Source organism: Apium graveolens, chromosome 5, assembly GCF_009905375.1.
Source record: "Apium graveolens cultivar Ventura chromosome 5, ASM990537v1, whole genome shotgun sequence".
Classification (NCBI taxonomy): Eukaryota; Viridiplantae; Streptophyta; class Magnoliopsida; order Apiales; family Apiaceae; genus Apium; species Apium graveolens.
Genome location: NC_133651.1, coordinates 17,030,908 through 17,045,857, shown reverse-complemented (window position 1 = coordinate 17,045,857; position 14,950 = coordinate 17,030,908). Strand labels below are relative to the sequence as shown.

The following is a 14,950-nucleotide window of genomic DNA, read 5'->3' as shown; positions in this document are numbered from 1 at the left end:
ATGTTAGTCTTTGACATCGGTTTTTAAAAAAAAAGCAATGTATATCAACTTTTTTATTATCAGTTTTTCTTCACTAAAACTGATGTACAATTGCATTTGAGACATCAGTATTTATATATTAAAAGTGATGTACAATTATTTTTTTGACATCAGTATTTATTCATTAAAAATGATGTACAATTATTTTTTTGACATCAGTATTTATTCATTGAAAGTATTTAAACAATGAACTGACTAAAAACTTATATTCAGCAACATAAATATCAAGTATCTAGTTTTATTACAGAATCGTTCAAAACCAAACTATTGTTATATGCTTGCTAAGTCATCCCTACTAACATAAATATCGAGAATAATTTCTTCAACCTCCCTCTGTACTGAGTTGATGTCTATTTTATCAGAAGGTGGAAAGGGAGATTCAACCTGCACGATAACAAAAGAGTAAGAGGAAACATAAATTTCCTTTATTGAATCTTTCAGTTTACGTAAACCCATAGACTTATCTGCATGTTTTTCTGGTGACAAACTTCCAATTGCGGCCCCTGAAACTAGACTATGCACACCAGATGCCGCATCCTTCTGCATTTTAAAGTTAACCAGTCTTCTTCTACTTTCTTCGAGTTCAGCCATGCTCTCTTCCATCTCACCTTTTGAGCAAAGTCAGACATTCATCAAAAATACAAAACTAACTATTTTACATGGTTCTAATAAGCATAATCCAGAGGTTGTATAATAGTTCTAATAGGCATAATCCAGAGGTTATCAATAACCTCTAGATATAGGAGTCCTATTAATTGACCTTTGGTTTTTCGTACCTTTTGGTCTGTATATGACAGGTAGGCGCATGATATATGTTGTTTAAATTTTAGCAAATGTAGAATATCAATCACCTCATGCAGATTATTAGCCTCCTCTTTCATCATATTGTGAATCTTAGACAACTGCAGAACAATATCTGCATACTCCAGATTGTAACAAAGCTCATTGTCAATTCTAAATGGTTATGAAAAATAACAATATCTAACATTGATATAAGAAACAGCAGAATGTATACCGACTTAATTTTAGTCCTGACAGTAGAAAGTACTTTTCCAGTGATTTAAGCAGCTATTTATAAAAGTGTGGCTTACATATATAAATAGTCAATACTTTGTCTAACTGTTATTAGTATATTTTTCATGTGCTTTCTGGAAAATAAAGTACATCCTATATGTATTTATCACAAGTACTGGACTAGCTTTAGCAGATAGTCGAAAAGCAACAAGAGGAGTTCCATAATCTAGCGAATAATAATAATAAGTGATGTTTATATATAGTATTACTTAATAATAGACAAGTTTCCCGACCTTCTCCAGATGGCTTCCCATGCAAAACCTTCCTTATGCTTTCAGCTTTGTCTCTTTGTGACTCAGTAGTATCTTTCAGTAATTTCATCATTTCTAGAGTTGCAGAATGACGAGAAGCAAGTGCTTCTCTAACATATAGAGACCATCGCTTTCACAACTCAATTTTAATAATCTAAAAAGAAACATCTCTTTTGCAGGACATGAAGGAACTGAACCTAAATTACAGATAAGATACAATTAATCAATGCATTTATGGGGATCACCAGTATCACGCAAAGTAAACTAATATCGTTAAAGACCTCTAACACGGTTTGCACGATCCAACATCTGTATCGTACTTTTTCCTGCCCCAGCACGTGAGCCAAGAAAAATCAAATCATCAACCAACTACATCAGAAGAGAAAGGAAAATAGTTAAAATAATAATAACATAAATTATATAGTGACAGCAAAATAATGAGACATGCAAAAGATAAAGCAACCTGATTCCATAGTTGGTTCACTGTGATTAATATCTCATTATATGAGGACTGTTTGTCCTTAAGTTCTCTTATTCTGCCTTCAAGATTGTGCAACTCATGCTTCTGCACGTCTAACTGCTGAACAAGTTTCTAATTCTGGTACTAGAGAACTGATGCGTTAAAGATTCACAATATTGGCAAAAAAATTAACTTTACATTAAGTAGGTAATTTAATGCCCGGAGAAAGATGCATGATGCATATCTATAGGTAATATAATATCATTTGCTCCAGTACATGAGTATTTTAAATAATAATACTAGATCATGTTAATATGTTTGTCTTCGAAGTGGTTGTAAATAATAATATTATCAAAAAGCCAGAGCTTCCTGAAGGCTTCTTTTGATTTCTAAGTATTTTGAAACGTATAAAAAGTTATTAATAGAGAAATGACTTGTGACAATATGATTGATTGGTAGTTTAATTTATAAAAAATTAACTTATCTCCCTAGACCCTGGAATTATCATACACTAAACCTTTATTAGTGCTTTAAAGAGAAACCAAGTCATGCATCCAATTAAAGGAAAACATAATAGGAGAAGGAGGACCAACCATACCATAAAGATGATTACATTCTATTTTATTTTTGTTGCCCCGACAGCACCGATGCAATCCAATAGAGCTTTAAAAGTACTTTGTGCTTTGATTATGAAAGGTTTAGTAAGAAGAGACTCCATGGATTGTTGTAGATGTACAAGAGACTGCTTAAGCCACCACCTTGAAACTTGTCCCAGGTAAAATTGCCCTTCTTCTTGGGGAAACCATATAAATACATGCAGAACATAACCATCTCTAGCACAATCAACCAAGACAGGATTGTGATCAATCCTAAGATCCCTCCTAAACCAAACAATAGTCTTACAGTTACCATCCATCTTCTATCACTTAATCCTTCACTTCAATATTAATCTTTTCAATCTAAACTCCTCCAAATCCAAGATGAACTAAAACCTACATATCCATAATCCAAGAACCAAGATAAGCATATTTTTAGATACGAAAAATAACCAAACATAAACAAATTTGCAAACAGGAAGTTTAATTTCACAGCTGCCTACCTCTTACACAAATCTAAACATACCAATTCCACAAATCAACCAAAAGATAAGATCTTTAAAACCCTATCAATGAAGCCATATACAAACAAAAGCTCAAAACTTTAACAAAATTGAATCAATTAAATTGTTAAAACACAAAAAACAAAGCAGCACAGATGCAGAAAACAATTTATAACAACATCAAATATTACAAGAACTGTTAAAAGCAAGCAAGTTGAAAAAATTAGGAAATTAATAGCAGACACTAGGATTGCATTACATGTGAGTGAATTACATAAATACCTAAAAAAGACTTCTATACACGTGCTCTTCACAAATTCAAAATAGTTAGTAACTTAAAAATCATACAGCGCTCGTTATAACAAATAAGGGTTCAATTTTATAAAACCCGGCCCCAATTTTAAAAAACTAGGGTTTCAATTAAAAAAAATATAATTTGAGAAATTAAGGTTTTCAAGCTTGGGTTTTGAGGATGAGAATATGAGAGTAGAGAGAGCTGAGTACCAATTTCAGTTTCTAAAATGAAAGCCGGGGAGAGATAATTCAAGAAAAATGATGAGAGTAAAAAGAGTTGAGCCGAGAGATGATGGTGAGACAATGGTAAGCAGCTCGTTGACAATAAGAGGGATTAGAGAGAGGGAGAGATTGAGAGAGAGAGTCGATGGTGACAGGGATCGAGAGAGAATTATTGAGAGAGGGAGAGAGGATTTTTAGTTTTTTATTCTTCTGAGTGTTAGATGAAAGAGGGGAATAAAATGATTATTGGAGGTAGTAAAATTTGGGTAAAGAGGGAATATTTTGGCTAAGGGGGAAAAGAATTGGGGTTGCAGCGCATTCAATTTTTTTATGAAATTTAAGACATCGGTTTTAAAATAAACGATGTCATAAAAATAGAAAGACATCACATTTACGCGGGATGATGTCTATTAAACATTAGAGATCAGTGGCATGACTGGACGGTGTCTAATGTGTGATGTCTATTAATCTTTTTCTTGTAGTGCATGGCAGTTAAGAAAGAAGATGGTCAGACTTAGGCGCACTGCTCGTAAGAGCGTACCTGGTGGTTCCTACCGTGTTGAGGGCTTCCGGTTGCCAGAGCAGGTAGTGATTTTTATGAGTGAGCTCGCGCCTAGAAAGAAGTGTATAAAGATACAATGGGTTATCTGTCGGTTCCCAGCCGGAATCGATATTGTTTATTTAATAATATTTTGGGTTTGTAAGTTATATTTTGTGATTGGTAGTTGTGATCTTATCTCATACTTTATCATGTTGATCCTGTTAGTAGTTAATCGGGATTTATGCATATTTAATTAATAAATTAGAGGTGTGTGAATCCTCATTTCGTAATCCCGAGATTGAGGGCTCCATTCTCCAACTTTGACAATATGCTTTTCATGGGCTAAATTGATATTCTAAATGTTGATGTTTTTAACGTTATTCAGAATTTACAAAATCTACCAGCAACCTATTAAAGGATTATGCATCTAAACCATATGTCTTTCTTTTAAAAAACTAAGCCAAATGCGTTGTCCAATAGAAAAGAAAAAAAATGCTTCTCAGGTCCTACTGAGAAGCCAAAGTGTTGTTTTGTCCAATTCACTACTGAGATTCTAATATTTCTCTTTGTAATCTTAATTTTAAAAAGAACGGTGTGCAGATGTAGACTAGGTGTGAACATGTCTTTTCATATTTTATAGTCATTAATATGAATGTCCCGGAGGGTGATGGACGTGAGAAAACACAACAATGCAGTTTAAATCCAAACGAAGTTGACTTCTTCAATGGGAGATCAGCATCTCTGCTTATTCGCCATTACAAATAGTTGTTCAGTCAAGCTTCAGAATCCGAGGCTGAACTGAAGTGCTGAACCAATCAAAAGATGTTTGCATCGGTTCCATCGCTTATCGAAACCAAAACAGTTCGTACTACTCTCTTTACTGAATTAGAATCTTGCAAGCATTCAAAATCACCTGCCTGGAAGCTGACTTTTGTTTCGAAGAATTTGACATTATTGAATAAGTGCAGTAGGGATCGAAACAAGATCACTATGATTCATAGAAAGAGTACCGGATATGAAAGAATCAAAGCTCTTAAACAAGACGTATTTTTTTACAAATCTTTTGCATTTCAACCCATCTCTTCTACTGGTGGACTAGATTCCAATATTAATCATCTGGTTAGTTTACATTTGTTTCTTGTGTCGTGTGTGTTTGTCGCCCGTGTTTGTCGCACTCGGAAGCAGGTCTTGATCTTCGCTTTGGAAACTAAGCCCTTAATCTTGACTTGATCATCCACTTGAACTTTGTATTAGGCGTCTTAGTTTTGTCATTGATGACTGTCCTGTGTGAAACAACATACTTTTTCTTGCTGAGTCTAACAAATGTATTGTTATTGGAGTGCAGAGCAAGTGGCTTGTGATCGGGTTCTTCTACACAGTGATCTTACTAAGGCATGATCCTAAGGCAATGTGGTTAGCTTTGGGTGCTAATCTAAACGGTATTATCTCCATCGTTCTAAAGAAGATGATAAAACAGGATCGACCTATACCGACCTTAAAATCGGATTTTGGAATGCCTTCCACCCATGCTCAGTCAATATTCTTCAATGTGTTCATGGCCAATCTCTCCAGTAATAATCTCAACTGTTCTTGCTTTCTCTCTGGATTTAGTCCTTCAAACTTTAACGTCGAGTCTCTCTTGTTAATTGCAGTAATGGAGTTTTTTGGGATGAATGGATATGTAGCAACTGTTGCTGGAATCATCTTGGCTCTAGGTTCATATTGTGTACGTATCATCTTCAACTCTATCACTGAACATTTTTAAATACCAATAGTTGATATGATATCTATGTTAAGCATGCCTTGTCAATATTTCGCAGTCATGGTTACGGATTTCCCAACAAGATCACACTGTCAGCCAAGTGTTGGTGGGTGCCTTTGTGGGATCTACATTCTGCATTTTCTGGTGTTGGTTGTGGGATGCAATTGTGGTAGAGGCATTTTCCTCATATTTGTGGATTCAACTCTTGTTACTCGTCGGAGGGCTTGGAGCTAGTTTGTTACTCACTTTACACTGTTTTCGAGATTGGTACTTGGAGGCCAAGTGATCTCTGTAATGTAAAGGTACATTCAATTGTAAGTTGTAAAATATGCTCAGCATCGGAGAGCCGGACCAGTGCCCTCTGTTCACTTTACGTTGAGCTTCTTAGATAATAAGAGTCACTTGTGCATTTAAATCTGTTCACTTAACATTTTGTTAGATGCATGTTATATTATTTAGTGGAAACTACCATTAGGCTATATATATATATTATATCTTATATAACTGTTTACCCCTTTTTGGACGAACTACCCGTGTTAGTCTCAGGGAGAAAAGTAACATATAACCTAGGAAAACAACTTTCAATCTAGCAAGCACCTAAAAGTTTTGCCAACCCCTAAGCCGCGGCAGCTCTTACTACTCTGGGCGATATTATGTGCAGCTAAGAACTTCGGCTAAAAATTATCTCATAACCATCTCAAGATGTGTCCATGCCTGAAGTTAGGAGCGGCCAGAACAGAACTCCAGTCTCCAGAAGCTGCGCCACTGCACTTGGCTGATGCATATATCTTTGGCTCAACAGTCGATGGTTTTAAGAAGGGGCCTGTCTGATATGGGCTGAAGCCACATGGACTTCACTAGGTGCTGAAGCCAGGATTCTTCAAGTACTTTCCTAGTTTGTAATAGATGATGGCTCTCAGTAAAAAATTCTACATGAATTCAGTTAGTATTTTTCATTACGAAGTACCTTAGAGAATGCAAGCTACTGTTTCATAGCCAAGTTCTCCATATGTTCACTGTGGAGAACAAAGTCCTACAAATTAAGAGGCCTAGAAGGTCACTACCTCTGCCTTAACAAATTAAAAAAGAGAGTATCTTCTCCATTTACTTGGAATATGAAAGCTTTAACTTACATTTAGAAAATTAAATATGCAACCTACGCAAAGCACAGACGTGCATAGATTTGCAATTTACCAGTGTAATTACATAATGTTAGGTAATTTAAGTGATACTGTGTACTCTATAGCAGACAAAGCCGGACTATCGCTCCTCTGAGTTGAACTTGTTCCATGATTCCTACAGAAGTACAAAAAGTCAGCAACTATTCTCAAGCTAAATAAAGAAATGACACGAAACCAACACATATATAATCTTTTTATTACATAATGATGTCACCGAAACACACATCATGAAGTGTTTTGTGGTATGCACAAATAAAGAATGTCAAGGTCCACTACTAGCTCAATTAGGAGTTTTGTTGACTAACAATATATTCATAAATTTACAAACCAACCAATCAGCTCACTTAAGCAAGTAGTTGGAAAAAAAATGGTATAATGGCATAGAAAAAGAAAACTTGTATATTGAATAGAAGATGAGCAATCTAACCTTTAGAAGATCAAACACCTTTTCACATACGTACTTTTGATGAATACTAGCACCCCGTTGTTGTAATTTGTCAGGGTGAACACAAAGAGTGGCTTTTCTGTAAGCTTTCTTTACAGCAGCAGCAGTTATAACATCAGTTAATGGTATGGGCTGCCAACCGCTATTGGGTCCCAGAATCTGCCAGCAAAAAATTGTTTATTTTTGTAATTAAATGGTAAGAAAACAAAAGTATCTATTCCATCTAAGCTTTTACTTGAGGAGCGACACATCAATACACATGACACAAAAAAGGTTCAAACTTCAAATTAAGTTGCGTCAAGGAGTATATTCTTACATAGCATATTTGGCTACATAATTGTAAAAAAATACTTGTTTTAAAAAAAACAGAAAATCATATTCAGAAAAAAAAAGAGGTGCTTGGTCCTCGTTTCTGGAAACAGTTTTCCGAAACAATAGTTATAGGAAACAGAAACAGAAACAGAAAGCAGAAAACTTAAAAACGTTATTTTCAGAAAATATAATATTATTTTCCAAGATCTAAAACTCTCTCGATATAATTCTTCAGCCTTCATCTCCGCTATTACGACAATTCAACTACTTTGCATCATAATATTTTGAGTCGTATCAAGCAAAACAGTGTTTTTGTTTTCTAACGATTGTTTTAAAAAACATTTGCCAAATGCCTTTGATTTTAAAAAGTACTAAAAACAGTTTTTTGTGTTTATTTTCAAAAACAAAAAATTATCCCTAAAACCACTTTAGTTTTATACATATTGCTAGTGCTTCTCCACAAAACTTCAGTAATCAGACTTTTCGTTTATTCAATAAACAAAAGAGTTTGTTGCTGTCAGAGTCAACCGCATAATATTTCATATTTTCTAGTAGCAAGAGATTCTTTCTTATCAATTACAATCAGAAAGACTTTTTCCTTTTTTTGCTAATTAACAATTCAGACTATATAGTCAGCCTCTGAACTGTGGCCTGTGAGGGATGTTTAGGCCAATTTATCATCTCATAAGCAAAGTGCTCTTTTGGTCTTGCACTACTTTTCTCACTACCAATTTTTCATTTCACATGCTTACACTATATAAAAAACATAAACATATAGAGTAATACATTCTCAGATTAGTTTATAAACATACTCCTTTTAGTTTGATTAATAAAGTAAAAGCCCTCAACAGGAATCTAGTAACAAGTGGAGGAAAGTTCTGAACTCCTTATTTTTGTGAGCACCTATTAAGTCGAGTCTTTCATTTGCCAGCCTGTTAATACTGTATCTAAATGAATATCCTAGCAACAACAGTTAATGTCACATTGAGGGCCAAGTAAAAAACAAAAGACAATTAGGATCATGCACTCAAATGGTGCTAAGACCATCCCCAACCCATAACATTAAAATGGTGTAGCTTTTACACTAGTTTAGTGTCAAAATTACACCATTCACACAACCAAATCCAACCCATTTACACTATACTTTACACTAAATATCTATATAGAAGTATGATATACTTACTTTTTCAAAAACGGATACCTTGTTTAGATATAATAGGATGTAAATAGGATATGGTGGGAATAAATTTATTTTTGTTAACAAATGCAAGGGTATAGTAGGAATTATGAATTACACCAAATTGGTGTAAAAATTACACCAAATGTACTTTTGACACCAAATTTGGTGTCATACTATTCATTTGGTGTAACTTTTACACTATTATAGTGTTGGGTTGGAGTGGATTTTACAATAAAACTTGCACTATTATAATGTTATTGTGTTGGGTTGGAGTTGCTCTAAAGAAACCACATTAAATTCATAAGGTAGGGCAGGAATTGACCATACATATTGTAATGTTGAAAGCAAAGCACGCAAATTCCCTTCTTTGCCACTTGACCATCGTTTGACATCAGCATCCAGGGATTCTGCAAGCCTCTGCATGACCAAAAAGATAAGAAACTCAAGGGAGAAATATATACTCATAAGAAACTCAATTATGTGGGTGAAAATACTTGCATTTCTCTCTGTTTGCTCTTTATGAGCAATAAGATCACGCATATTCTTCTCAGCCAGAGCTTTTGCCTAATTTGTTGTCATGTACAGTTACAATAAGGTTATGGTTGCCAATGTAAGGTAAGCAACATAAAAGAACTAATTTATAATAAGCACATACAGCACGCTCAGCTGTTCTCTGATATCTCTCTAACCGAGCTTTACACCTCTGAGCTGATTCACCTTCAAATCCTGCAAAGTTTAGAAAACATACATGCTTCATCTGCAAATCATATCTTATTTATAGCAACCTGAGATTGTAATAGGCTGTAAATAAGTAGCCCTAGAAAAAGTATATCAGCCAAACAGAAAAATTGATATTTTAAATATCACATACCACCAGAAACCGAAGACTGTGAATGTTTCAAATCACGAGAAGGCCCCATGCTCTGATGTTGCAGGTTCTGAAGATCCTGACATGTTTGAATAATATTTAGTAGGTTTTCAGGCATGTAAAGACAACACAGAAATAAATTTTAACTCACACTGGATGAATAGCTATGTCTGAATCCACCATTCACATTCCTGGAATAAGCAGAAAATTTGTCAGTCACAGGTCTCTCTACTCGGTCACGTGCCTCAAAAGAAGCCTTTTCTGCCTTTGCTTTTTCAATAGCACGCTCTCGAGCCTCGGCAGTTGCTCTTTCTACTGCAGCACGCTCTGCCCTGAGCCTGGCATCTGAAACCTTATCAGCAATTAGCCTCTCCCTAGCCTCGGCAGATGCCTTCTCTAATCTTTCCCGGGCTTCTGCCAGTGCTCTTTGTCGAACTTCAGCAGTTGCTCTCTCAACTGCTGCCCTTTCTGCCCTATCCCTAGTATCAGCAAATGCCCTTTCACAAGCTTCACGAGTTACTGTATCAACGCCCATGCGATCCTTTTCTCTTTCTCTTTCCCTCTCTTTCTCTTCTTCTATCTTTCTTAAGAAATCATTTTCCAGATCTCTCTCCTTTTTTAATCTCTCTTTCTTCTCCTTTTCTTCTAATATAGTCTTCTTTCGGGAACTTGTTTCGTCTACTTCTGGGTTTTGTTTAGTTAACTTTTGAGCTGGCAGAACATTACGTGGTTTTCTATCATTTTCAACGGACTCCTGCACCACTTGAGATGCAGTCAATTTATCTTTGTTTTCATCCTGGTTAATAGCAGATTGGATTCCTTTAAAGTTCTTCCTTCCTTCTTTCCGCATATGAGTTAAATTGTATGCATTCTCAATATCAGTAGCCATTTCAAAAGTTCCACTAGTTTCCTTGATGTGTATTCCTATGAGATCAATGTCATCTTCATTATATGTATCCGTGATGCCAGTTTGACACAGTGGCTCATCTTTGATTTTATCATTAATTTCTTCATATTGCAAGTCGGTTTGATCTATGTCATATGAGTAGATTTTTGCTTCTTGTGGCTCATTCTTCACTTCAACTTCCCTTTCATAAGTTTTGTGCTCCATTTTTAAGCTTTCAGTTTCACCACACAGAGAAGGCTCATGAGTTTGCCAGTTTCCTTCATTATATGTCTTAAGTTCCTCCGTATTAGTATAGTTTCCTTGGTCGAAATTCATTTTTTTATCGCTTACTACCCTCTTAAGTTGCTCGTGAGCACTGTCTTGTTCATTGAATCCTTCACCTTTCCCCTCTTCTTTGATGCACACAGTGGCTTCACTTGATCTATTCATGATATCGTCCTCTTTTGACAATAACTCAACCTTCTTCTCACTTTCTCTAGCCTCACGCGTTCTTTTCCATTTTTCTTTTTTCTCCCAGGCCTCTTTGAGTCTCTTCTCGTTCTCATCGGGATCAATGACATCATTTGGTCTCTCCTCACTTACCACTTTTTCAGAAGCCCTCTTTTTTCTTTCATTGTTCTGCCTCTGCTCAATGGTCATCTTTGAACCCTCATTCGTTTCTGCTTCACAGACAGAGTTCCGTTCTTTATTGATTTCTTGCTGTTTGAGATCCACTCCTAATCTATTGTTGCTCCCTTCTTGCTCAGAAATCTCTTTTGATAGATTTGTTGTCCCTTCACGCTCAGCAATTTCATCCCGTTTTTCCTTATATTGTCTCATTTTACAAGTCTTCACATGTTTACTCTCGTTTACTTGTGTTTCACAAGCTTCTTTTTCCAGCTTATCTTTGGCATTCTGCCTTGGGACCTCATTTAATTTTCCTCCATCTTTCTCTTGCTTAACATCTGTGCAGAAATCTATTATATATTCATTGCTGTCAAAAGATGCTTTTCTTTCCATTCCACTACCTTTCCCTTCAGGAGATTCCTTGATTCCGATTACATGTACAACTCTTTCAGTAACCCCCTTGGCTTTCTGTTCAAATATCAACTCACTCTCTTTTAACTGATCTTCTTTCGGGATAGCATCATTCTTTATTTTATCAACCAAACTTCCTTTATCATCTGTTTCTCCAGGTTGTAAAGTCACTCTGGTTTTCTTGTCCATATCTTGCCAATCACAACCCATCTGAGCCAATTTTAATTTCTTCTGATGATCTTCCTGCCAAACTGATCCTTGGTCTGCTATTATTTTAACCTGTTCAAGACCACCCCTAAACACTTCAGATTTCTCCCCAGTTTCTTGACATTCATGGTCCACTGTAGCTGCTTTTGTTTGCATATGATATTCTTGTGGCTCAACCATCGCTGCAATACCTGTGTTATCAACTCCACAGTCACTAGAAGCTGATTGATCTGCTACGGTATATGCCACACTTATATTATTTTCTTCGACCACTTCATAAAATTGTGTTGCTTCTTCCCATGCAACAGTTCCTTCAGTTTTATCTGGTACTTGAGATTGTGTACTTTCTTCCCCCTGTTCACTGCATATACCGTCTATTCCTTCTGTTGCACTTGAAGCAACAGGGACAGTGTTCCTCGCCTTTTTCTTATCTTCTTCAGCATAAGCTTTCATTTCACTGCCTTCTCTTTCATATTTGCGAGAAAATTTGTCACCTTTAGGACATTTCAATTTATCAAACTTGATGTGCTTTTCGCCCTTGTGACCTATATTCTTCCCCAAATGTGACTTCGTAAGATTTTCAAGACCATCCTTCTTCCTCTCCATTCTTTCTTTCGCATTACTTAGTTGCTCCTGAGCTCTCTCCACAGCGTCTCTTATAGCCGCAGCAGATGCTGCAGCAGACGAACTTGCATCTATTTCGACATCAAAGTAAGGCTGCGAATAGTCAGCATCTATCCTTTCAAATACGTTACTTTTGGAAGCTTTGAGTTTCGAATTCAGTCTACTGGAATTCACGGCTCTGTCATCAAACAAGGGTGGTGGTCTCGAGGGGGGTGGCAAGTGAGAAGGCCGAGTCCTTAAACTTACATCAGAAACAGATACAAATGCCTTCCCCGGAGAGCTCGATTTGTCATTGTGAATCAAAAGTTCGGCTTCAGTTTTATTACCCTGTAAACCAATATTACTGATCGGGGGCTGTGACACAGTTTTCCTGAGTCGTTTTCCTTCTTTAACTACTCCACTACAATCTGTATTCCTCTCAATCTGCAAGGCTGAACTTTCGAGTTTTACATGTTCTGACGGCATGGTGTCATTAATAATGAAGCTATATCCAGGAATAGCATCTAACTGCGTAACATGTGTCATCCCATCTAATATATCATCCTTGCCTTTTGGATTAGCCTTTTGATATGATATGTTGAACTGCTTAGTGTCATCATATGAATGGCATACATCTCTACTTGACAAACTTTGATTCTTTTCAGAGCAACCAGAAGGATCTGATTCATCTGAGAGAGATTCACTTTGAGCTGGAATCCTGATGATGACATAAAGAAATGAGATTGAAAGTCAGTCTCCCCCTTTTCCATTGAGACCACGCCCACGGGCCCACGGGCACCGCTAACTATTATAGACTTAAGGAAGCAAGAAATATGCATAGAAACTGAAATAACGATGTAATTCTTACTAATTCTGCATACTGCAGTCATAATTGTTCCATACAACTTTAATGTATATGTCTTATTACATGTTTGGAAGATATGAAACCACAACTTATTTGAAATAAAACATTGATCGTCATAATAAAGTATGTACTAGCATAAAATAAAGTATTACTAATGTAGAAGCTCCATTCCATTTAAAAGCAATATACAATTATAGGTTAATTTTACTGCAGAAACTGAACTCTGCTTAATATACACAAACACATATATACCTATGTATAGGATTCTATTTAAAACCGCCTTAAATTGGAAACTGAAGTAAACACAACATAAAGAAGGCGCGGAGCCTAATGAGAAGATCGAGAACAATTGTTATGCACACACATTTACTACACTTTACATTGTTCACCACTCTCTTGTTCTCACCCTACAATCTTTTTCCGTAGAACACCTTTTTGTATTATATTGTTCAGCATCTTTTGTTCTCATACTAAAAAATGTTCTCCATATGACGCCTTTTCTTATTACATTGTCCATCACTTTTTTGTTCTCACGATAAAATATGTTCTCCATAAAAGGAGACCTCAGTACATATCAGCATCGTAGCTAAGTACATTTAAGCAGCAAAAAAATTAAACAAAAAATAGAACAAAATTAAGAACAAAGATTAGTAAAGCAATTAGCATACCAAGCCTCATTAGAAGAATCATCACCAGCTTTCGATTGCTGAAACAATTGTTCATACGACACCGCGAAATCGAAACCGTTAGAGCTCCCGAAAACCTCCGAGTAGTCAAATCCGGAGGTCCGAACATCAAAGCAAACATCAATTTCATCCTCATCTTCAACAGCAGGAAGATCAAGTACAGGTATTGACGAGCCTCGGGAAGCGTGAAAAACTTCGAAAATCTCGGAGTAATCTTCGTCGCGAGGAGAGAGAGTAGGAACTTTAAGCTTCGGCCGAGCTGTGAAAACGTCGTCGTACGCTGTTTTTACTGTTCCGCCGCGGTAAGTTTTTTTAGGGAGTGAATGTGAGATTGTTTCCATAGAGAGTTTTTTTAGTGTTCTCTCTCGGGGGAGATCTCTCTCCGGAGAGATGGAAAAGAGAGTGGTGGGAAGGGTAAAATGGGAATTTTGAGGGAGAAGTGAAGAGTGTTTGAAATGTGCTGAAAAAGGAAAGTGAACACTGCGGAGTTGGATTAATGATCGCGTTAGATTATTTATTATTCCGAGAGGGACAGTGACAGTCTCGTTTAATGGGTCCGTTTCCGAATGAATTAATGCAAATATTAAATGCAACTCGGAATCTCGGATGAGTCATTTGGTGAATCATTTTGTACGCCTGTGTGTCTTGTTAATTTTGGGGTCCGGTTTACCAAGTAAGTGTGATAAATAAGAGCAACTTCAACAATTTTTGAGTTGAAACTTTAAATATAATATAAAATATTATATCCTAATAATTTAGAACATATTTATTTTACTTCAACTCGTGTTTTATCCTCATTATATGTTTAATATTTTATTATTAAAAATTTACTTTCATCATTAAAGTACAATATATAGTAGAGAGAGAAAGAGAGATTGTACAATAATATATTATAAAATATAAAATAGGGCAATGAGAGATGTGACTTAAAAAATAA

The 14,950-nt window shown here is 35.9% G+C and overlaps 2 protein-coding genes and 1 long non-coding RNA gene across 4 annotated transcripts; 1 reads left to right on the top strand and 2 right to left on the bottom strand.

The window, feature by feature from the left end:
* Nucleotides 1-709: 709 nt before the first annotated feature.
* On the bottom strand, nt 710-2,298 carry LOC141723647 (uncharacterized). Its single transcript, XR_012576328.1, has 4 exons — nt 1,828-2,298; nt 1,646-1,733; nt 1,347-1,561; nt 710-955 (listed from the first exon to the last, which is right to left on the bottom strand). It is a non-coding gene; the product is annotated as an uncharacterized LOC141723647 (long non-coding RNA).
* A 2,372-nt stretch (nt 2,299-4,670) lies between these two features.
* On the top strand, nt 4,671-6,656 carry LOC141723529 (lipid phosphate phosphatase epsilon 1, chloroplastic-like). The gene is made up of 4 exons (XM_074525357.1): nt 4,671-5,099; nt 5,326-5,551; nt 5,633-5,706; nt 5,801-6,656. The coding sequence occupies exons 1-4, from the start codon at nt 4,803-4,805 to the stop codon at nt 6,026-6,028; spliced, it is 825 nt and encodes a 274-aa protein (XP_074381458.1). The 5' UTR covers nt 4,671-4,802; the 3' UTR covers nt 6,029-6,656.
* A 54-nt stretch (nt 6,657-6,710) lies between these two features.
* Nucleotides 6,711-14,518, bottom strand: LOC141723528 (uncharacterized). 2 transcript variants are annotated; one of them, XM_074525356.1, is made up of 8 exons: nt 13,996-14,518; nt 9,880-13,180; nt 9,732-9,798; nt 9,516-9,586; nt 9,359-9,424; nt 9,188-9,277; nt 7,351-7,527; nt 6,711-7,038 (listed from the first exon to the last, which is right to left on the bottom strand). In XM_074525356.1, exons 1-8 carry the CDS (start codon nt 14,352-14,354, stop codon nt 7,003-7,005), a joined length of 4,167 nt encoding a protein of 1,388 aa, XP_074381457.1. In that variant the 5' UTR covers nt 14,355-14,518; the 3' UTR covers nt 6,711-7,002. The 2 variants fall into 2 exon arrangements, with proteins under 2 accessions (XP_074381457.1, XP_074381456.1); XM_074525355.1 differs by having other exon boundaries at nt 9,732-9,807; nt 13,996-14,516.
* Nucleotides 14,519-14,950: the final 432 nt, after the last annotated feature.

Bases quoted from the DNA above. Each gene is read 5' to 3' on its own strand.
- LOC141723529 (XM_074525357.1), top strand. From the start codon at position 4,803: ATGTTTGCATCGGTTCCATCGCTTATCGAAACCAAAACAGTTCGTACT. The intron at 5,100-5,325 runs GTTAGTTTACAT...ATTGGAGTGCAG, and splicing joins ATTCCAATATTAATCATCTG to AGCAAGTGGCTTGTGATCGG. The intron at 5,707-5,800 runs GTACGTATCATC...AATATTTCGCAG, and splicing joins TGGCTCTAGGTTCATATTGT to TCATGGTTACGGATTTCCCA.
- LOC141723528 (XM_074525355.1), bottom strand. From the start codon at position 14,354: ATGGAAACAATCTCACATTCACTCCCTAAAAAAACTTACCGCGGCGGA. The intron at 9,587-9,731 runs GTATGTGATATT...TAAACTTTGCAG, and splicing joins ACAGTCTTCGGTTTCTGGTG to GATTTGAAGGTGAATCAGCT. The intron at 7,039-7,350 runs GTTAGATTGCTC...GTACTTCTGTAG, and splicing joins AGGTGTTTGATCTTCTAAAG to GAATCATGGAACAAGTTCAA.